Below are 23,158 nucleotides of genomic sequence, written 5' to 3'. Positions count from 1 at the left end.
TGGATGTCTCGTGAGCTTCGCCGGGTGTGAAATAACGAATCCCGCTATGGCCACGCCAAGACCCGCCCTACGAAGCAGCTCGATTGGTTGGGGTTAGGCATTTGACCTCGACTGGTTAAGGTTAGGGTTAGGGGATTGGTCAGGGGATAGGACCTGTACATGTAAACATGGACGCCTGGCCAATAGTAGTGTGTGAATGCTATTGAAGGGCGGGTCTTGGAGTGGCCATAGTGGGTATCCTTGTCACTGTGTCACGAGCCAAAGCATTAAGAGCTTGTTGTAGTAACCAATGTAGTAATAACTTAGATTAATATAGCGCATTTTATGAAACCCAAGGATGCTTTACTGTATTACAGGGGGACAAGGGAAAAGAAAATATTAGGCTAACACAGATTAAAAGGAATAAAATGTCCGCACTAAATGGAAGATGGACGTAATTTAAAGTAATCCACATCGCGCATTGTTACGTTATTTTATGAATGAAATAGCTAGACATATTACATACCTGAGGGCCATTTCGGGGTGGGGTTTGAATCATTTACAATCCCGTAATTGTCTCCCATCTGTTGATAGCCCGATCAAGTGTGACTCGCGTAATCGCCTTTTGTCTTTCTTGTTCCCTTTTAGCTATTAGTTCTTCTTTTAATTTCCTTCTTTTCTTTGATGGTCCGGCGTTAAGCCTATATAAAGAAATCTTCTGCTTTCTTTCACATGGCTCAAAAGGCTGGATATGCTAACACAGGCTTTCCGGTGTTACAAAGTAATCTGTGACCCATCAGAATGTGTTACTGTAGCGCCGTTTACCTGCCGCAATATCATTTCTGTGACTGCTAGGGAAAAATCGAACCCGGACAGAGACCGTACTAAAGACAATATCAAAATGGCGTTTTTTTTTCTTTCTTTCAATGTTGGTTTCATTTGCTGTTACAGGTCAGAAAAATGAAAAAGTTACATATAGTCACTTTAATAGCGATAATGCATTGAGTTTATGGGTGCTAGTTCTATGGTTTTGTTATTGTGCGTGCTGGCTCACTGGCATGACTTACCACAACAGTTAAATGAAACCACACCTGTGCATGTAGATTAGAATAGCGTGTTCGCAAACTGTGGCACAGCACAACGTTATGACAGCATTATTGAAATAATAAAAAAACTCTCAACATAGGAAGAATGCTGCACCTTTCCTGTTCATTTCCATTTGTGGTCTCTTTCATGGTTCACAGATGAGAGGTTTCCATGTTAGGCCCATGTATGCTTAGCCACACACGCAGCACACACACAAACATTCAGGGCACCGCTGAACCTGTTGTAAAGACCTCATAAAGACTCAACATCTGTTTATTGCAACCCATGCCAGAAGATTCAGCAACACAGACACCCACCCAGATAAATACCCACCCACTTAAACACACCCACAGAAAGGTCTGCATGTTTTAATGCACACAGGTGCCTGGGCCAAGCAGTGCTCCCTAATGATGGTAATGATGTGTGTATTTTGATGAACACTAGTATGTGAGTGAGTGAGTGAGTGAGTGATCTCTGCCCACTACAATGCGTCTTTCATCCAGGTCAACAGGTGTGTGTTCATATACTGTATGTTGTGTTCATTAGTATTAATGGCCAACCCATACATTTTGTGACTGCAGAGTATTAGGTAGGAGTGTTATGGCTCATGAATAGATTACCTAAATGAAATGCAGGTCTTCATCGCACCTTTTGCATTATCCATTTACATACATTCTGCGTGGTTTATTCTTGACCATTTCCACCTCTTTCTCTCCCATTTTTTTTCCCCCTTTCCTGCAGATCTGTGTTTTTTAAGGCCTGGTTGGGTTTCAGGGCTCTATTAAAAGTTCAAAGGAAGCGTTTACTACTGTAACTGGAGCTAGTCTGCGCTGAAGCTTTTCACTAATGAGTGTACAGCATACACACACATATACACACATACCCACAGAAAAACACACACAAATGCACACACCACGCACAACACGTGTTTCCCTCATGGAGGCTGCAGTGATATTCCCCACAAAGTTCATCGTTACTGCAGGAATCATCTTTCTGAGAGCCAAAGATCAATCACAGACTTAACAACTCCTTCAGCACCCTGTCCCTGTTTGTTCCCTCTTTTCTCCTTTCCCACTCTTCTCTTCCAAACAATAGTTCAGGCTACTTCAGACAGAGGAACTGGAAAGTAGGATTTTATAAGATCTCTGCGTTTCAGCAGCAAATCTCTATCAAATAGTCCGATTTCTTGAGCTTGTTTTCTCTTTTTGTTTGAAGAGATTGAATGTGCTACTCCATTTATGCAGTCTTTAACAAATACATTGAAAAGATCAAATCAATACGCTACAATTCATCTCCATATGATTCTTTTTTTTTTTTTTTAAAAACAACAGACACAGACCCTTGTATACATCTGAGAGTAAGATACAACGGACCATTGAATGAGGTGAGGTTAAGAACTAATAACAGAAAGTGCTGTTCCTTAAAACAAGAGGATGAAGTTTGTCAATTAAAGGTTCAAATTCTGTCATTAAATGTGTTTATCAGAAATTATTTTTGGTGCAGTCACATGTCACCCTATCACTGTTTTTTCAAAAACTTTTTATGTAATTGTTTAAGCCCTCAGTTACTTCGTTTCATGTTCAGCTTTGTATAGTGCTGTATCACTTTGTGTGTGTGTGTGCGTGTGTGCGTGTGTGCGCGTGTGTGTGTGTGTGTGTGTGTGTGTGTGTGTGTGTGTGTGTGTGTGTGTGTGTGTGTGTGTTGCTCCCACAGTGGATACAGACCTTTTTAAAGGGCAAGAAAATAGAGAAATCGTTAATGGCTTCACACACTACTTTCCACAAACCTTTTATAACAAATTAGAATTTAATAATGTTTGTTGAGTCTTTGGAGCTGTGCGGTTTTGACCTTCCTCTCCGCTGTGTCCTCGGATGTCTGACATTCCAGAGTAAACACAAAAACAAACAACCCAGACAGCGAAGCCTGGGACTAGACGAGGGGTATAGACATATCTCCACTATGCCAAACCGTGAATGTATATAGGGACATATCTGTGTGTATTTTAGGTTTTGTTTTGTTTTTACAATTGTTAAGTTGGGATTTCTCCTCTAATTAGTTTTCAGTAAAGTTGGTATGTGTTTTTTTACTTGACATTTTATATCTAGCTGTGGGTATTTTATTTTTTTTCAAAAGTGTGACATTTTTCAAGCTGATTTTGGGTGCTGTGCATTACAAATCAAATTAGTTCTAAAATGTATTGACATCAATTTTGTCTTCAGTATATCCTTAGCTAGTTTAAAGTTGCAGTTGTTTGGTTTAAAGCTGCTCAAATAAAGCGGACTAGATTCCACGGAATTTAGCCATTTAGTTAAGACATTTAACGACTAGTGGTTTTGATTTAAGCTTTGCAAACAGCAATGGCAATAGCAATGCTGGCTCTTCCTATGAGAGCTAAGGGGGCCTAACAAGTTTAGAACATAGTGGCCCAGTATACGTTTACCAAATAAATCTGCTAATTATTCATTCTTAGTTTAAACCACACTGCTAAACAGAAACACAGGTACTACAAAAAGCATTCATTATTGTCTTCATTTTAAATATAGACCGTTTACATTAAGTGTTTGACATTTTTTAAGTTGGAATTCCTAGTTTTTGGTACAGCATTTGATGGGCGTTAAGTGCGTGTTTGACACGGGAGCTTTAGCTGGTGGACTCAGGACAGAGGGCGGGGTGATGGGGTTCAGAAACTCAAAACGCCAAACGTTTATTATTACCCCGTTTGCAGCGGACTTGCCTTCAGGGGAGAATCTCCACAAGTAACCCATGGCTCCACTGCTCAACTCCCTCCACGCTGCACCCCCTCTTTCCTCCTCTCTCGCCTCGCATTTGTGGTCCGAAATGTTGAAAGGAGAATAAAAGAATACAACGGAACAATGTCTGAGGTCATCCGAGCCGGGGCTGCTGTTCCGGGAACAGCGGAGGTTTCTGAGGCAATATTCTTTTATTCTCCTATTATGGCAGAGAATGAGAGACGAGTGAAAAACTTGCTTCACAGCTTCTTTTCGTTCAAGAACATATCCAGGGTGATAAAAGTGGACGCTCATCCAAAGTTTTACAGCTTGCCACTCCCTCTCTCTCTCCTTCCCGTTCTCCATTCATCCTACCTTCCCTCATTCTCCCCCTCGTTTCCTTCTCCTCCATCATTCCTCTTACCTCTTGGGAGCAGCGGTTCTCTGCTGCCCGTTGGCACTGTGGATAATAAACACCCCCACCCCGCCAACCTTGTGCACCTTAGGGCAGGAAACCCCACACATACGCACCTGCATGGGCTGCCATGACAACGAGGACAATCTGTCCATCAAACCAGCGTCTGAAAGAACCTGTTCCAAGGCATTTGCAAGAGGATAAACACACATATCCACTCACAGCCACGTAGTGGACCTGGGTCAAGGGTTAAAGAACCCCATTTCCTGTCCAGACAGACGAGGGGTAAACACCCCTCCTCTCACTTCCACTCAATTTCTTTCTTCCTCGTTTTCCCTTTCTTCCCCTTTCTCTCTTGCTTTCTCTCTCTATCTGAGCTGGATATTCATTGGACTGAACAAAAAAGTAGTGTTGTGTGTGTGTGTGTGTGTGTGTGTGTGTGTCTTGAGTGTGATTGATGCTGTGTTTGTGGTGGCAGTCTCAGCTTAGTTGCCTTAGCTCATCCTTGAGATTATTAACCAAGCAGCCTTTTTCCTCACAGGAGCTCTTAACTGCAGACCAAAGGCTGATTTCATAATAAACGATGGAGTAAGCTAATCTCTGAAAGTTACCATATTTTTTTCCAGTCTACTCTCGAGAGCTTCATTAAAAGGGTACGGTCTTATGTTACAGATGTGAAAGATTCGTCTAAGTCACTATTGAAACCAGCTCCTCAAAAATAATTTTTGGCTCCGTATTAAATCAGCAGTCTACATAAATTTTTAGTGCTTTTCAGAGCACATGTGGCCAAATATATATACATTAGATATGGTTTCATGCATTTGAACTACTTGAGGTAATTTATCCTCCACCGTTTAACCAGCCTCAAAACTGGACACATCCCTCACAAAATGAGACAAACCGAGTACGCCTCGTGTGTTTATCAAGTATCCAGAATATATTTGACTACTATTTTGCCCATGTCTGTGCTTCGGAGTGAGCCTCTGTGGTGCAGGGCTGGTCTGGTAATAGCCTGTGTGCTCTGCTGTGCTGAGATTAATGTGAAGACTTATTGATGTAATGATGGAGCCATGAAAGAGCACTCTGGGCCATGGTTTGGGTCCAACACATGAGCCTAATGGACTCTGTGTGTATGTTTGTGTGAGTGTGTCTGTGTGTGTGAATGTGGTTTTGGACCGAAACAGATGAAATTAATTGCGAGGTTTTGCGTTCATTAGAAGGGACCTCGAGAATTGAGTCTGTATATTTTAGTCAGATTCCTTTGCTCATAGAAAATACGTGACTTTAGGTGTGTGTTGATATGTGAGTGTGTCTGTACATGTGTGAATGACCTCAGATTTCCCTCAGACTCTCTCCCTCCTGTGTGTCTCTTTGCCATTTCTATACATGTGTGGTATGCATTGTGGTTCTTAGCTGCCCATTGCTTTTCTGGTTAAAGGGCAGAGTGGCTCATACTGACACGGTGGGACAGCATGGTTGGAGGCAACTTGGGGGGAGGCTGAGTAAATACGACCAAAATTAAAGTGGTACCTTTACAACTAGTGCCCTGCGGTGTGTGTATATGTGTGTGGGTGTATCTGTGTCTCCGCAGATTCTCCGGTGAGGCCCAGCAGGTGCTGACAGGACCCCCTTTATCTCTCCACTCCCCCTACAAACCGTTTATTTGTGTGTGTGTGTGTGTGTGTGTGTGTGTGTCCGTGTGTGTCAGCAGACTTGATCTGCTCAGTGTGGGTCTGATGTTATAGTGATTGACAGCCAAGCAGTCACTAGGGCGATTGAGAGCAGTTGTGGGAAGAGAGAGACCTTACAGCCTCACAGCTTTCAGCCCTGAGGGGGGAGAGAGAGAGAGAGAGAGAGAGACAAATACAGAGAAAGAAGGACGAGAGAATCTAAACAGAAGAATAGAATACACAGAAATGAGGGTTGAATGAATAAATGAACATAACACAGGTCAGTCAATGAATGATGTCTTGCCATTTGGCTCTCGCAGGGACCTGTTGGTTGGTTATGCAAAAATGGAAAGACAAGATAAAATGAACTTACTCTTGATAAAAAGCAAGTCTTGCTTCTTCATAATCACCCTGCCTATTCCCTGATCTCATGGGTTGGAAACCCTGGGGACCATGGAGGTTTATGGGAAATGGCTCATACTCAGGGAGTGATGTCATACGCAGGAGACAGACCAAGCTCTCCCTGGCTGATATGGCGAAGGGAGGGCAAATACGAGTTACACACCGAAGACTCCTTAATTAAGCAGGGCTGTGATGTCTTTCAGGCCCCGAGTTCTCATCCTTAGTTCATGCTCAAAGAACTCCAAAGGCACTGCCTTATTTCAAAAACATGTAATAGAAGAATGAAATCATTTGGCTTTATTTTTCGTCCAGTGAGCTATATTGTATGTCATTAATTTTGTGTTTATGGGCTAAAATTTGGCCCGTGGAGTTTATCAACACTCCCTGTCTTCCAGCTACCCTGGACTCTGCAACTTGTCAATCTTTCTTAATATATAGTACCTAATAAAACAGAAAAGCCCCTCAAATAATCATTTCAAAATGGAATTATTTATTTATTTGAATTTGTTCTGCATGACCTCCACACAACCTTTCTGTGTGTTACAGACAGCCAGAGTTGAAGCTCCAAGGAGGCTGAAGTAAACCAGGCATGAACCAGCAGGCTCTTACACATCAGTACAGTCCTTGGAAGAGAGAGGTGTATTCATGCAGGTAAGTGAATAAAATATCCTTTTCCAAGGCACTTTTGCTCTGTTTATGTGAATATGTGTGCAGGAGAGACAACTGCAGTGTCTCTGCCAAGGCAGCACAGGAGAGAGCGGGCCAGTGGCCATCTGGGTTTAGAGGTGTCTTTAAATGGCGGAGGTGTAAATCTACCGCCCATGTGCCGGAGGGGACGTCAGTTTCTCTCTGGCCCGCAGACCCACTCACAGATCAATAAAGTTAACTCAAAACATTCACACTCTGCCATCTGAAATCAACCATTTAATGAGTTGCTGTTCCTGTAAAAGTGGAAAAGGCCCCTTCAGATTTATTAGAATAGAGAGAGAGAGAGAGAGAGAGAGAGAGAGAGAGAGAGTAGAATTCCAGAGAGGAGGAGGAGGATGAAGAAGAAGAAGAAGAAGAAGAAGAAGAAGAAGAAGGGGGAAAGAAGGCAGAACTATAGATTTTCTGTTTGGATTCATTTCCGGCAAACAAGAGCCACAGTCTGCATCTCTATGGAACACACAAATAAACAATGGAAATGGCTTCTTGATCCACTTTTTATGAGCGAGCATACTTAAATAGAGGTGATTGGATGCTTTTGGTAAACCATGGTAAGCATGGAAAGTCTCCAGACAATAAAAGCAATGTAATTTCACTTAGAACACTGAATGGTATCCAAAAGTGGATCTGCTTTCAGGAACAATTTAGCCTGCAGCAAAACGGCTCTTTAGCAAGCTTCAGCAAACGACCATAAACTTTTTTACAAACAAGACCAAATGCTGAAAAGAGTAAAGCAGTTGCACGAGTTACCTCTATTTCTACAGGCCTCCGAAATAACTCATACTCCTGATGATGTGTGAAAGAAGCTCTGGCAAACTGTTAATACATTTACACAGAGTTTGAGACATGGCCCTTGTTGCTTGTATCAGTTTAACAAGGGGAGTGTAGAAAACAGATATTCCTGATGTGCTTTCTGTTATGTTTGATTGAGTGCACCATTTCACGTCAGTGTAATTGAGCTAAGCTATATGGCTGACAGCGTCTCTCAGCCATATGCAGGTTGTGCGAAATGTGCCGAGGGAGCATCAGCCGCATTGTTTAATGATGCAGAGACTGTCTTTACTGGAACCAATGCTGGATTGTTTTTGCCCCTTCCTGTTTTACTGTGCGATATGTCCTGTGTTTGGGTCTTGGCTGCCTTTCACCACTTGGACGTCTCCGCCCACTCCTGGGTTTTTCCTAAACTCCTCCTTTATCCGTTCCTAGGACACGGCCCATAAATGCACCTCGTCATGTTCATCCAAACACTGCTGTCTACCTGAAAATCATCTGATGATTGGTTTATGCTGATGGAGTGCATATGAAGTGTTCCGTTTAGTCTCTGCTTCCCCCAATCTCTCACCCTCCACTACCGGCTAGGCGTCCCCTGGGGGCCACACAGGAAGAGGAAGGAAGACCGATGAAATTGTCCTTTTTACGGCAATGTCTTACTTTTGGGGTTTACATTACTACATTAAGAGGTAAATCCCTCTAGCAGCTGCCAGACAGAGCGCAGTTTCATGAGATTGTGTTACCTGCACACTCTGCTTTATGGCGGCTGCAAAGAAAATCCTACATGTTAACAAGCGCGCATGGAAAGAATTAGACTGGGCCCCATGCAGGGTGCCGTGTCTCATCAGGTGTGACGTTACAGGGATAAATCTGCGCATGCTTCCCGACACGCAGTGTGACAGGTGCTGACAGTTGACGGCACAGGTCAGGAGCACCCGCTGTATGGGGCAGTTTGTAACATACAGACCACTTTACAGTACCTGGATGTGGAGACATGTCTACTTGGGTGTGCAGGAATATTTAAAGAGCCTGTTGCACACTCTAAACATGTGTCGGGCGCTAGCATGTTTGTGCTGGTAATGGGTTGTTTGTGCGAGTGTGTGAGCCTGTGTGTTTATGCTGCTAATGGGGGTTTAATTTGATAAGCGGTTGGCGGATTTGTCAGCGCTCAGCATGGATGAAGGGAATTAGGCTGTGTATATTTTGGGTAAACATAAAGGAATTCACTCCAGGTTTCCTCTCTTTCTCTGACTGCCTGTATGTATATCCTATTAGTTTGACATGATCATATAAGACAAAGATGTTATTGTAAATTTTTTTTAAAGCCCCTTTTTTATTTAAGAGAAAAGTTCCAATCTTTTGGGAAATAAACATATTCACTTTCTTTTCTAAGATGTAGATGAGAAGATTGATACTTGTATGTGAAGCACAGAGCTAGAGTTGATTAGTTTAGCTTGGCATGAAGATTGCAAGCAATGGGAAACAGCTTTTTCTGGCTTTGTCCTAAGATCAATAATACGCCTATTAGATAGCCTACTTATTAACATGTTGTTTATTGTTTTAATTATCTACAAACAGTGTACACTTTTAGGGTGCAAGGTTCATGCTGTAGCTAATTCTAGAGAACAAAAATGTATCCATCCACTCAGTACTTGTGCTCAGAGAGTCTATAGCTATAGCACTGGTTGACACAGCTTCACTGTAATGACAAGACTCAAGAAAGTCATTGTGCCTGGCGTCATTTGCTAACAGCTTGCTATTTATGACCAGGCTATTATCTGGAACAAAAGCATTCATTCCGAAAGTTGCATTGCTGATGCTTTCATAGTTTGAGTTTGTTACAATATAACATGTAACCGGTCTCTCTTTCTTTATCTGTTGTTAAATGTATCGTAGCGATGGAGCTGTACCCAGCATGACGTTTTGGCAGTGTAACAATTAATAGGGGTTCCCTCTTAATACACTACACACGTTAGTAGACATACAGTGTAGAAAACCTCCCTAGCACTGCAGTGGACTTTTTGCATAGTTACCTAATCCGTCCGATTTGATCAAATGAAAGCAAAGCACCACTATATTTGTCATTTGTTTTCCCAAACCTTAATGAGTTTAATTAAAAGCTTGAGAGGCATCTGTTGAAAGCCTTGAAAGCCTACGGTTTGAACCCTGTTCATATGGTGTTGGGCCTGTAGAGAGGGTTTAGTATGGGAGACATATGGAGTTGGGGGTGCTGATGGAGGGGCTGTAATGTAGTCACAACAGAGGGTTCAGAGCCAAAGGAAACAGGGGTCTCTCTCTCCTTTCTAAACAGGATGAGAAGACGAGACCACACGCATGGCACACTGTATACTGTATATGTATGCTGTATATATCCACATATATCAAACAGGCTTTTTCAACATATTTGATCCCTCTACCTATTCTTTGGCTTTTGGTTGATACTGAAGTTCCTTTCGCTCCTTCCCTTGCACGCACGCACACACACAAACACTGCTCCTCTCTGTACAAAGCACCACATTCCCTAAGGAACATGCTCTATGAATGGCTCTACTGTTTTTCTTTTATCTTTTTATTACTCCAGATCCTCTTCCTCCTCCTCCTCCTCCTCCTCCTCTTCTTCCTGACCAGGAAGTTAACAGAGATAGACTGTATTATCATAGATCGGCGTCATTACAATAAGAGCATAACCATTTAGATACAGATGTAATTTTTCTACATCTTTTCAGAGTTACTATTCCTACACTACTTACCTTAAACACAAACTTTCTCTTAATTTTTCTCTGTCTCCCGCCTTGTCTCTTGTTTGCTGGTCTGGTTCAAGCTATTTGTTCCACTATGTCCTCCAGCTCACTCTTGTCCTCTGAAGCTTTGTTTGCACAATTTGGCAGAGAGAGCAGTCATGTTTTGAAAATTAGGTCAATGTACAGTAAGCTCGTTAAAACAATTGAAATCGAGTTTGTCTACAAACCCATAGCTACGGCGGGATGGGATTTTATTTGGTGATAGCCTGATGACTGAGAAAGACCTTGGTTGAAAAGTCATACATATAGACAAAATGGTATGATACACAGTAGAGTGCAGGTATCCTTTTCATTCATTAGCATTATCATACCACAGTCACGTCTAACACAACAGTTCAGTTGTATGAGTTTTGGTTATCTTGGCCCAGCAGTGGTGCAGTGATTCTGGCCACTGTGTGTGTGTTTATGTGTTTGTGGTGTTATTCCAGGTGTTATGTTAGGAATGGTGTGTGTACATCAGCTGGAGACCGGAGAGAGGAGAGGTACCATCCTTCATCACCAAGCATGGTGTGTGCACGTGTATGTGTGAAAGAGATAAAGAGAGTATGTTGGCTGAGGAAGTGTGGGTGGATTTTCTGAGATCCATAGACACCCAGAGATGCTTTGATATATTAGATGGAGAAGCAGAGGGGGACGGGAGCCTGTGTGTGTGTGTGTGTGTGTGTGTGTGTGTGTGTGTGTGTGTGTGTGTGTGTGTGTGTGTGTGTGTGTGTGTGTGTGTGTGTGTGTGGTAGTGCAAGTGTAAACATTGTCCTCTTTCCTGCTGTGCTGTCCAGCTAAGGCTCTGTGCCAGGAGGTACCCTCATGGCCACGACCACACTGAGCATCAGGAAATCCTCTGATCTTGGTGTGTATGTGTGTGTGTGTTTGTGCCTGTCAGCATCCCATGTGAACATAGTGTGCACCACTCCAGCAGTTGGTGGTATCCGTACAAAGATAAAACTTACGATACCTGTTCAAACTCTCATTGACATTTGAAATTACAGAAATCCATGTGCAATCCATTTTTCTAGACAGCAGGTATGGTAATTTTAAATAAATTATTATTATTTTGTTTTTTTAATTAAAGGTTAGTCGACTGGTGAGCTATGACAATAAACAGGGAGGCCTAAACAGCGTACACGACTAGCGGAACAGCGGCTAGAAGTGATTTCAGGACTTCTCTCAATTGAGCCTGTGTTTTACTGCGTAAAAATGAAATCATTTGTAGCATCTCTGTAAGATTAGTTCTGATGCTATTAAAGAAAACTGACACACTAATATAAATATAGTCACATTTTTTGAGTAAATACAAATTTGCTTGTAGATTGTAGCATCAGCAGCATCATGGAGAGCGAATACTGAAATACACTGACAGAATGCAAGTGAAGATTTGTTTAATGTGTGACCTCGTCTGTGCCACATCATAAGTGAATAATCTCCAGTAACCAAAAGAAAAAAATGTTGTTAAACTTCGAACAGTCAGGAGATCAGTTGTGTAGCGTGCCCCCAGCTTTAGAGGCACACCCATATGTTAAGTGCGTATGGTACAGTATGTGGCTATGGGTGTGTCCCGGTCCACTGCACACACAAAATCACCACAGTCAGAAAGTCTGCTGGTCAAACTTAAGAGACGGAGTGCCTTTAAGGGATAAAAGAATGCCTTTGGCGATGGAGACAAAGAACGTGGTGTGTCACAGGCTTTCTTTCGAAATGTTTATTGCTCTAACCAGCCTAAACAGGGAAACATTAAGGTGAAGGAGGAATTTGAACCATAAGATGAAGGTTAAAGATATTTGAGGCTTTGAGGAGCTGTTGTGCTAGCTCATCATCTGACTAGAGCTCAGGAAACATAACTGAACTTCAATCAGGTGGATCTCTGGTAGTTTAAAAGTGGAATAACAATTAGGGCTGAAACGATTCATTGAGTAACTCAAATAATCTGTTCACTAAATATTCTCAATGCAAAATTCTTTGCCTCTAAGCTTTGTTTTATCAATGTAACTAACGTTGTACGGCTCACTTTGTTTTCCGCACGGATGATTATTACTAGTGCCCAATGGGCTGACGCTGGACATGAGACTGACGGCGCAGATTACAAAATGAAGGAACATAGCGAAAATAGAGAAGAGACAGGCAAGAGAGCGGTTAACACATAGACAGTATATAATGGACCAATAGTCCCCGTGTCTCTGGACGGAGACCAGTGAAGGCTATTAAAAGCACTTTTCCGGTGATGGCCAGCTTTACTGCGCAGCCTCCAACTGAGAGAATGTGACGTGAGCAACGTGTCTGAAAGTTGTAAGTCTTCTGGTGGCTGCGCTAAGAGAAACCTCAATCATTCCCAATCTTACAGATACGGAGAGTATAGGTATATGTAAGGAGATAACATAGGCACAGGCTAATTATTGCTAACTAACATGCTAGTTAACATTAGCAATTAAACCTAAACAGCTCATGTAAGGCGAAACTGCCTGCAAGCTTATCCTGTACTATACGGTAATTCCTCTACTATGTGACACAATCGTTAGCCTATTTCTACAAAAACGTCTGCTACGGCGCCATAACGTGAGGTACAAGGTAATGGAGCCTTTTATACATTGTCGTGTTTCTTTAGAACTAAACAACGGACAAATAGAGTCTTTAAACGCTTCAGATGTAAAGTTATTCGCAGTCAAGTGACGTAAAAAAAAAATGGCGGTCAGCGGAATGCTAACAGGAGGTGATGGCTTTGTAGCAACAAAATGGTGCCATAGTTGGCTCGAGTTCTGAAGCGAAGCTTACCCCCTTGGGTTAACCCTATGGCTACTTAATATGCACGTGAATGACGTCACCGGACCGTGCCAGTGATGTCTGCATTCTTTATGCTTTCTCCTCACTCGGTATTAGCCTTCTGAAAATGTGTCCCCCTGAACAGTGTAGTTGAATAGCCCTTCTGTAAGCTTTGTACAGTCACATTTACCTGGGCTTAGTAACAGCTCTTTTGCATATCCAGTCTAAAGAGCCAGAGGCAAGAAAAAAGATTTACATTTGGGCCACAAAAAATTTACTTTTGCCAACAAAATAAGGGTTGGTGGCCCATGCGGTCAGTGCTGAAAAATATTAGCATCTATCCCTGTTATTGTATGCAATTTAGGCAAGAATTTTTTTTTTTCTAAAAACGGAAACCTCTCTTTTGTATATTTACTTGTATTACTAGTAAGTATTTGTTATCCCATTACTTGATTAATCAATTACATAATCGGTAGAATACTTGATTACTAAAATAACCGATAGCTACAGCCCTAATAGCAATGGCTCATTGTATCTGCTTTTACTTGTACAATTCATCACACGTGTTACATCAGTTTATCAACCTTGTGTAATTATAATCTAAAGGAAAGCATGTTAGTGTCTGATTTAATTTAGCACCCGGACTTACATTTTTACCTTCGCCAAGGAGGTTATGTTTTCGATTCGGTTTGTCTGTTTTTTTGTCAGTTTGTTTATGTGTCTGTCAGCAGAATAACAGAAAAACTTCTGGCCCGATTTTGGTGGAAGGGTGTAGCATGGGCCAAGAAAGAACACATTACACTTAGTAGTTGATTCAAATCACAGGGCGTATAAACAAATTATTTTTCACTTCTGTTAACATTGCGAGATAGGGCATTCGTGCTGCATTCATGTGGTGTCGGAATAATCAGAAAAATTCACACTGTGTTAACCATGTGAGATAGAACATGCCTTGGTGGAGGTCTGTGCCCTTCTAGTTTTACTTCTCTATTTTACATAAAATATTACATCATGATTAGATAAATACAAACCAATGTTTTACAATCAGTAAATGTTAGTAAGTCATCTCCTTAAAATCAAAGGAATTGTGAAGAGGAAACCAAAAATGGCGGTGAGAAAAGCTAATCAGAACTTTTGTAAAGGAGTGTTAAAAAAAGAATTAGTGTGACAAATGACCATGGCTTTTATGTACCAGTGCAGTGTGCCGTAGGGATGTTGTCTTAGTCCACTCCAACAGTCCAGTGTGGCTCCCCTTTTAACCTCTAACCTGGTGTGAAGGGAAGTGACACCATTTGCTGCTTGTTCTTTAGCTTCTGGTGACCTTCTAGGACCTCAGCCACCACCACACATGGAGGCTCAACAATGTGATCCTAAAAGGCCTTGAAGTTGTAGACATGTACTTCAGAGGAACAATAATATACAGAATAAGTAAAATCTTGATTTATCAGAAACGCATGTAGAGTATAGCAAAGTAAATCTTAAAAACCCCTGCCAGTTCTCCGCCCTCCACCCTTGCTTCTGCAGAGCCGCCTTAATGAAGGTGCTATATGCAATAATTCAAACTGTGATGTGTTATACATATAGCCTCAGATCACACTGAGAAATCACCTCAACATTATGCACCCTGAGCCTTTGAACCGCGTGAACACACACACACACACACACACACACACACACACACACACACACACACACACACACACACACACACACACACTGTCAGCGGGCAGTAGTTTTGCTGAGGATATAGAGAGTGCTGAATTTCGCTGTGACTCCAGGAAACCCTGCACTCACTTCCACCTTCAGTAGGATGAAAGGAGTTCAGGGAGCTAAAGTTCCACTCCCTACAGCGTGCGAGTGTGTGTGTTTGAATGAGTGTGTGGGAGTAGAACAGCTTTGGTGCCCATATCTCCTGTCTTTGCGGTTCCAGCATAAGCACATTACAAATTCACACATGCCCCTACCAACACCCCCATACTCCTAACCTCTATCACTCCACATCTGATACAATCACAACATAGCTACAAAGAGGCTGCCAGGCAGGGGGCACCGGTGTGTGTGTGTGTGTGTGTGTGTGTGTGTGTGTGTGTGTGTGTGTGTGTGTGTGTGTGTGTGTGTGTGTGTGTGTGTGTGTGTGTGTGTGTGTGTGTGTGTGTGTGTGTGTGTGTGTGTGTGTGTGTCTCTATCTCCAGCTCTATTCATGGAGCAGGATGCGGGTTTTTGGATCTTGCAGTAAACTGTTGAGAAATTCCCTCAAGCTCAAAGACACATCAGAAGCCCCCCACTCTCCTTCAGGCATCTATTTTAGGCTATTTTAAACACTAAACCCTCAAACATTGTAAAAGGAAATGTAATTGCTGCAAATGCCTTTCCCTCTCCTCCACTCAAGAGAGTCACAGGACATAGCCAGACCATAACAATGTGTTACTTTCTTGGTGTAATTACCTTCCCATGTAACGTAAAAGAAACTCCATTTAGAATTGTGATTAATCCATATTAATGTCATAGTTAACTCGCAATTAATTGCACATGTTTATCTATTCTAAATGTCCCTTGATTTCTTTTTGTCCCATTATTTTTTTTTCCTCATTTTAATGCTCTTATCAACATGGAAAAGTGGATCGGCTTGCTTTGTGCTTTTGTCGCCTGGCTTTGACGAGGGGGTGGAAAATTGGCATCAGCTGTGTGCTTGGCCATCAAGTGGTATTTCAGACTGGACATGCTGCAATGATAGCTCAGTTCACAACGAAAAAACACACAGATCACTTTGGTCTTGTTAATGGAACCATTTGGCAACTTTTTAAATGTAAACTTTCCATTGAGAATCTTATTGGCATCCATTTCGGCGTCTCGCGCTCGCCATCCACTCAAAGCGTATTGTTAGCCTACTACTCTTTGGCCGGCTTGCAAGCCCAAACAAGTGTGTGTGGCGTGCCTGTTGTTTTGTTTCCAGTCTAGCTAGATCTGGTGTGGTGTTGTAGTTTTTCTAACGTTACTAGTTGTTGCAAAAACATGTGAAAAAAAACTACAAGTTTTTTTTATTAAGTATAAGTTTGCTACGCCAAAAACAACGTTCATCTTGCGGAAAAAAAAATTGACGCCTTTAAAATGGGTTTGGTTTACGCCGTTAATAACGCGTTTAACTGACAGCCCTAGTTTATACATGTGATGTACTATGCAATTTAAGTTTTTAGATGAGCATCAAATAACGTGTTATGGATGTTTTGATTAGATGCAAATAAAATCAAGACAACAAATCCATGTGGCCAAGGTTGCTATTGCAATACACAAACATGGCACACAGTATGAAATTAACACAGGAACCTCACATCCTGACTATATCCTAAACTGTTCCTTTGAGCCAGATAATTAATGACCTGGGGCCTCATTTATAAAACTGTGCGGTGACTTTGCGCCAGAAGTGACGTAGGACGAAACATAGGACGTGCTTACGCACATTTATAAAACCGTGCGCACGCACATCCTGCGCCAGTTTCCCTTTTAAAAATCACAATTGACTCTAAATGTGGAACAGCTTTGGCGGCTTCATGTCACGCCATTAAAAAGACATGGTCCGATAATAATGTTGATGCGCTACATCCAGAAGGTGTTTTTGTCACGGGACACCGGAGCTGACCCCTCTTGAAGTGGGACTGGCACGGCGTGGTTTCTCGGCTCTGTAACGCTGGGCCCAAAACAGCACAGAGACCCAATAGGACAGAGGTCTGTTTCAGAAAGCAGGTTTAGTGAAAACTCTTAGTTTGCTAACCCTGAGATGAGAAAACTCTGGGTTTTCCGTTTCAGAAAGGGAGGTTATTTAAACCTGAGAAGGAGGGGTTACTCCAGCCGTTTCAGAAAGAGAGGTAACTTAACCTAGTAACGGAGTCTGTGAACATAACCTGGTCTAGAGCAGGGTTTTCTTCAATAAACCTTGAGTTTCTCTCAGTCTCCTCCCTCTGACACAGCGCTCTTTCATTTCCTCATTCATTCATTCAGTCTGTATCAGACGCATTTTAGTGCGGTCATCTGCTTGAATAAAAACCCAGGGTTGGTTTATTCACTCTGTTAGGCAGACTATAAAAGGTTTTTTCTCGAACATGGTATGTCCTTTCGTTGATGATCCCGTTGATGAAGAAGCTGTACTAATTCGCAGGGAGTTAAACACACATCAGGAGATGATATTGAGGCCCCTGCTAGATGTATTTTCATTTCCAGATAACTACCTATTTGAGCAGTATCGTTTTTCTTCACAGTCGATCGGATATGTTATCTTCCTCATATCACTAACGTCACCCATCGTGGACATGCTCTTACATCACAGCAGATTCTTTGTGTCGCATTACGCATTTTTGCGAACGGCAGTTTTCTTTACAACATTGGTGAAGCGGAGCATATTAGTAAAGCCACTGTCACCGTGAAAGTGTGCCTCGCTCTGAAACGTTTTTTTAAATGTTTTGTGGAGGGCACAAACCAGTGAGAGCCATTAAAAAGAAATGTATGATTATAAATTATAATTCTGTTAATGACATGGTGCAAGAACCTCCAGAATGGGTTAATAGTAGCTTACTTTTTTGCCCGCAGGATTGCACCTTAATGAAATTATAGGTGTAATACCATTCCAGTTTTCACCAGTAGTATTATACCTGTGATTAAATATGAAATTGATACACTATATAAGAGCTTACGCATTGACTCGAGCAGCAATTTTCTCCCACACCATTTTATGCTTTTTTGCAGCAGCAGTTGTTTGCTTATTTTTAAAACAAAATATATGTTCAAACTCTGTGTGCGCATGAGTAGTTCCAGTTCCAGCGGGGTAAAGTATGCCGACCGATTCTTTTTTGTGGTTGTTGCCATGGTGAATCGTAGTATCATGGCTCCATGCATGCTGCCTTTTTATGTAGGTGGTGCATGCGCTTATCTCTGAGTCAGCCTACTCTGAGTTGATTGAACCAACTTAAATCAGCTGTTCTGGAACCAAAAACTCAGTTTCCCATCTCAGGATAAATCAACTCAGTTTGTTAAACCTCCTTCCTGAAACGGGCCCCAGCTCGAGGAAGTCGGAACCGGCTTATAAGCCACTTGTCCTCTTCTTGCTGCCTGTCTCTCTTTTGCCACGTCTTCAAACAGTGCAAAATCAGCCTTTGTGCATCATTATGCCTTTTTATACTCATCAATTTGATTGTATCTTAAAAGCTAAAGGTGTCAGGATTAATCTAATTGTAGACTAAATGACAAATAGTTCAGCGCATGGAGCATGTATAATTAGTAAAACTTTATTTCTATTGCACCTCTCACAATGATTAAACCATGCTTTAGACCTACAATAAAACAAACATTTAAAAAAAAAATAAAATTATCTAAAGCCATAAAAAGAAAACACTATGATACTGTATATGATGACCATATTAAAAGGATGTGCACCGCCAGACAGAGGCATCGAAAACAGCATCAGTCTATTTGTCCTGTTTATCGTATTATTTATGAGAATAAATTCCATAACGTGCCAAGTTCAGAACATATTTGAGTTATCTTTTTGCAAATATATCTTCATTTGAATTCATGATAGTATCTTGTTTTATTTTGTTTGTTTTTCACCGTGGATCGATTAAACAGGTGTTTGTGTAAGCTAGTAATTCTTAGAATGTTTTTGTGAGTTCTTCAAATTAGCAATGAGAGGCAATATTTTGGTTTGTTTTACCCAATGGTCTCAGTTTCACAGTTTCACGTGCTTCATCCATCTGCTGTCGGTGTCGCCGTTTCTCATGTCACCCGTTTCCGTGCGTACGCCTGGGTCAGAGTGTGCGTGGAGGACTACACATTTTCGCGTCAAGTTTGCTTTTTATAAATCCCAATTCTTGCATAGAGAGTAGCGTACGTCTGCTTTTGTGCGGACGCCACGTTTTTAATTGAGGCGCCTGAACTGAAACTTTTACTAATTAGTTTTGCTGAGTTCAACCTCGAAAGAAACCAAATAGAAAGTCTGTGTGTGGTTTTATTTATTTTTTTAAAGCTACATTTTCTTGGCATTTCTACCTTCATGTGACAGAGGACAATGTAGAAATGAAGGGGAGAGAGAGTGGGTTATTGCATGCAACAAAGGTGCCAGGACCAGAACCGAATCTGGGATGTGGCATGCCCTGTAACCACTCAGCTACCTAGGTGCTCCATTTTGTTTGTGTTAATCTCTGTTCAGTATCATTGGGCTATACCAACAGACTGAGGCCTGGAAAAAAATGTGTGTATCGGCGGGATACACGAAACAGACAGCTGTCTCCCGTGATGTAACCTGACTTCCTCCTTGGCTCTTGCCATAATTACTAGGGCTGCTAGAGGGCTTTGTCACTTGTTTGTTCTTCTTGGGAGGGACAATACAATGTTCAATACTTATTCAGCATTGTCTCCTTTTTTTTTTTTAAGATTATTTTTTGGCCATTTTCGGCCTTTATTTTTGAGAGGACAGATGAAGACATGAAAGGGGAGAAAGAGGGGGAATGACATGCAGCAAAGGGCTGCAGGTCGGAGTCGAACCCGGGTAAACCTTTATACGTGTGTGAGTTTATGTTATGGAAAAATACACTTTTCAGAGTGTCAAAGCCTCAGTAGAAGTTTTGCACATGGTTAGAAGTTACATCAGTTGGTGACACAAGGACACACACGCATGAAATAAGCCACCTCGGAGGCAACATCTTGCCAGCTCATTACATTGACTTGGACGGTGGCCTTTAACACACAGTACCACCTAGAGAGCAGCACAGCCCCCCCCTCCCGCAGTAAACCTCTATATACTGTATGGGCGCCTGCTCTACCAACTGAGCTATCTGGGCAGTCCAGCATTGTCTCTTTTTTTAACACTAATTAAACCAATGACTGTCAATCACACATCAAAGAAGATGGCCAGTTTAGAACGTGATCCCTCATCATTTTTTTTTTTTTTTTTTTTTTTTTTTTTTTTTGGTAGATGCAAAACGCTGCAAAACTCTAAAAACCCAGTTTCATACCACAAAATAAAGATAACACACAGTTCACATATTAACACAGAAACAGACAGGTTTGTGTGTGTGCGTGTCCCCCCCCCCCCACACACACACACACACACACACACACACGCCTACCTATATGCAATGTCTGTGATTGTGTGAGATTGACACACAGTTAAGTTTTACAGGTGCGCTGAAGCGGATAATTAGCCTGTTAGCTGTGACTAATGAAATCTCCACTGCTGTGCCCTCAACTGCTGCCGGGGCAGAGGCCACTTTCCTGTTTGGATAGGCAACGCTTTAAAGCAAAGCAGAGGGGAGCCGCCTATGTGGCCCTGTTCTGTGTGTGTGAGTGTGTGTGAGACTGAGTGTGTGTGAGGCTGTGAATGTGTTTGTATTCAGTCAAATACAGGATGAAAGGAGAAAAAGTGAGTAAAAGTCAGTTGAATAATTGAGAAGAGAGTGAAAAAAACACAGGTAAGAATTTCACTTCACAGCTTCTATATGGAAATACTGTTTTTACTGAAAGCACACTGACACACACTCAAGGTTAAATAGAGAAACACACTTCTTATTCCACTACTTTTGCTCACTTCCTGTCCATTCTGCCTAACTTAGTCCCCCTCCGTCAACACATGAACGCGCAGTGGTGTTCGCCACAGCAGCTTGCCGTATTAGGCACAGCGGCAATGGAGAGCGGTGGGTCATCTGCCTCTAACCAGTAAGTACAATAAAACCAAACATTAACATGGCAATAAATGTAGCTTGCTAGCCATCTACTTAAGTCATGGAATAACAATACATTACACCCGTGTGATGTATTATGAATATGGTGTTTGAAAATATTAGCTAGCACCTACTGGCTAGCTCGATAGCTAACGTAAGTTATCGCCCGGGGTCTGGAAGATGAAGCAGGAACTCGGTGTTGCTGTTGCAGGGATTTTAATCTTAAAACACAACAGAGCAGTCATTTAAGTGCATCACAAGTCAGGATACCTGACTTTCATCACTAACACTAACATTATGGCCTCCTTTTTGACAGTTTTTGTGCTATTAAAAATATCTTCCCCCAGGTAGTAGGCCTACATTTTACCAGATCACATGTAATGAAAACATTTTAAGTAATGGCCACAATGTACTGCTCATAGCATAAATAAAATGTAAACGCAGGTTTTGCATTCTTGTCTTTTTTTCTGACAGCTTTGTTTTGTCCTCTTTTCTTCAGCAGTCTTCATTCGCTTTGCATTTTTAGTGATATAAACCGTTGCCAGGAATGCTGGAATAGGCGATGTTAGCTTGGCCTGTTCCGCCATCATTAGTCACACTGTAGCTCTGCTGCCGGAGCTGTATACGCGCAGAGAGGACGTCCTCTTTGTAGCACTCTCTCTCCTGATTGGATAAAGTGCACAGCAGAGAGACTCAGAGGCCCATGTTAATGATCACGCACTCTTTCGGGGATGGCTGTTGGAATGTAGAGCTATTTAACATTTATTTTAGCAAATAACGTTTACAGTACCTTTTTTTTTTAAATGAAAAATTAGTAAAATTCATTTTTATTTCTATAATTCTCCAAAAGATTTGAAATTCCTGTTAGTGTTGCTCTGTCCCCAGATTTTGCAGTTGAGTTTGATGAATAAAGGTTTAGTGAAATCCAAATCTAATAAAACTAGTGAAATAGCGAAAAAATTGAAAACAAGAATAATTGTATTTTCATTAAAAATGTCTTAAACAACATTGTACATTGAACCAAGGAACTTAAGGGAGTTGGTTAGTGCAGAGGAGACAGAAACCATCACTACATCTGAGAGTAAAATGCACTGCTGACTGCTGTCCAACGGCGCTCTGACAAACTGCAGGGGATGAGGTCTCTTTTCTGTATGTTGCTCGTGGATTGTTACCATCCCTCTGTCCTCGCAGTCACTCGTGTCACTTAAATAGAGAGTGTGTGTGTGTGTGTGTGTGTGTCCGTGAGACCAGCCCTCCCAGGAGAGCTGATGAAGGGGCTGCATACAGCTAACCTCTGACCCTCATGCCACTTCAGGACTTGGAATACACACACGCACGCACACACAGACACACACACACTCCCTTTTCCTTGGACCAACTGCTGACAGAGCTGATGGCTGCAGTTATGCAGCCTGACGATGGAAGCTGATTGATGATTGGCTGAAGGAGCAGTCAGTAGCATGTCAGTGAGCCCTGACCCGTGACCTTAGACCTTTGACTTAGGATAGTGGTATGTTATAGGGATAACCATTTTGTACACAAGACCTTCAGATGCAGATAGTTTCATCTTATTTTAGTTGGAGGAGGCAATAAACGAGTTGCACTGTCCAAACTATATTTAGAAAACCTCCATGACCATGAAACAAATTAGAAACATTGTGAATTCTTTAAACAAAAAGGTCATTTCAGCAGACTGGATTTCAAAATATTTAAATCTAAACCATGTACAATGTTGTGGACATGCACATCAAGTGCATCATGAGTTTCCTTTTTTGGCGTATAATGTGCTTCTAGTCACACGTCTGAAAGAACACGGAGCTACAATGAGTTTTTTTTTCTTTTTTTTTTTCATGTCACCGTTTTACGGTTTGTTGGATTTTGAGACTTCCAAGAGGCTCTTACGCTGGTTATCTGCTTTCTGTGAGATGACGTAGCAGTGTGTGGGGGCTGTGCTGCTCTCTAGGTGGTACTCTGTGTTAAAGGCCACCGTCCAAGTGAATGTAATGAGCTGGCAAGATGTTGCCTCCGAGGTGGCTTATTTAATGCCTGTGTGTCCTTGTGTCACCAACTGATGTAACTTCTGCTTTAGTCATCTCTTCGGTCACCTCTGTGACACTCCGTTGCACCCCGAACAACCATGTGC

At 41.9% G+C, this 23,158-nt stretch overlaps 1 protein-coding gene across 1 annotated transcript in view; it reads left to right on the top strand.

Annotated features, from left to right (window-relative positions):
• Nucleotides 1–23,158, top strand: part of LOC114573230 (hormonally up-regulated neu tumor-associated kinase homolog B) — a 144,378-nt gene that overhangs the window by 5,745 nt on the left and 115,475 nt on the right. The window contains exon 3 of the mRNA XM_028605269.1: nucleotides 6,828–6,932. Within this exon, the coding sequence (XP_028461070.1) occupies nucleotides 6,927–6,932 (6 nt within the window). The 5' untranslated portion in view covers nucleotides 6,828–6,926. The remainder of the gene's footprint in view (nucleotides 1–6,827; nucleotides 6,933–23,158) is intronic.

Source organism: Perca flavescens, chromosome 18 (assembly GCF_004354835.1).
Source record: "Perca flavescens isolate YP-PL-M2 chromosome 18, PFLA_1.0, whole genome shotgun sequence".
NCBI lineage: Eukaryota > Metazoa > Chordata > Actinopteri > Perciformes > Percidae > Perca > Perca flavescens.
This window is presented reverse-complemented; position numbering and strand designations above follow the sequence as displayed.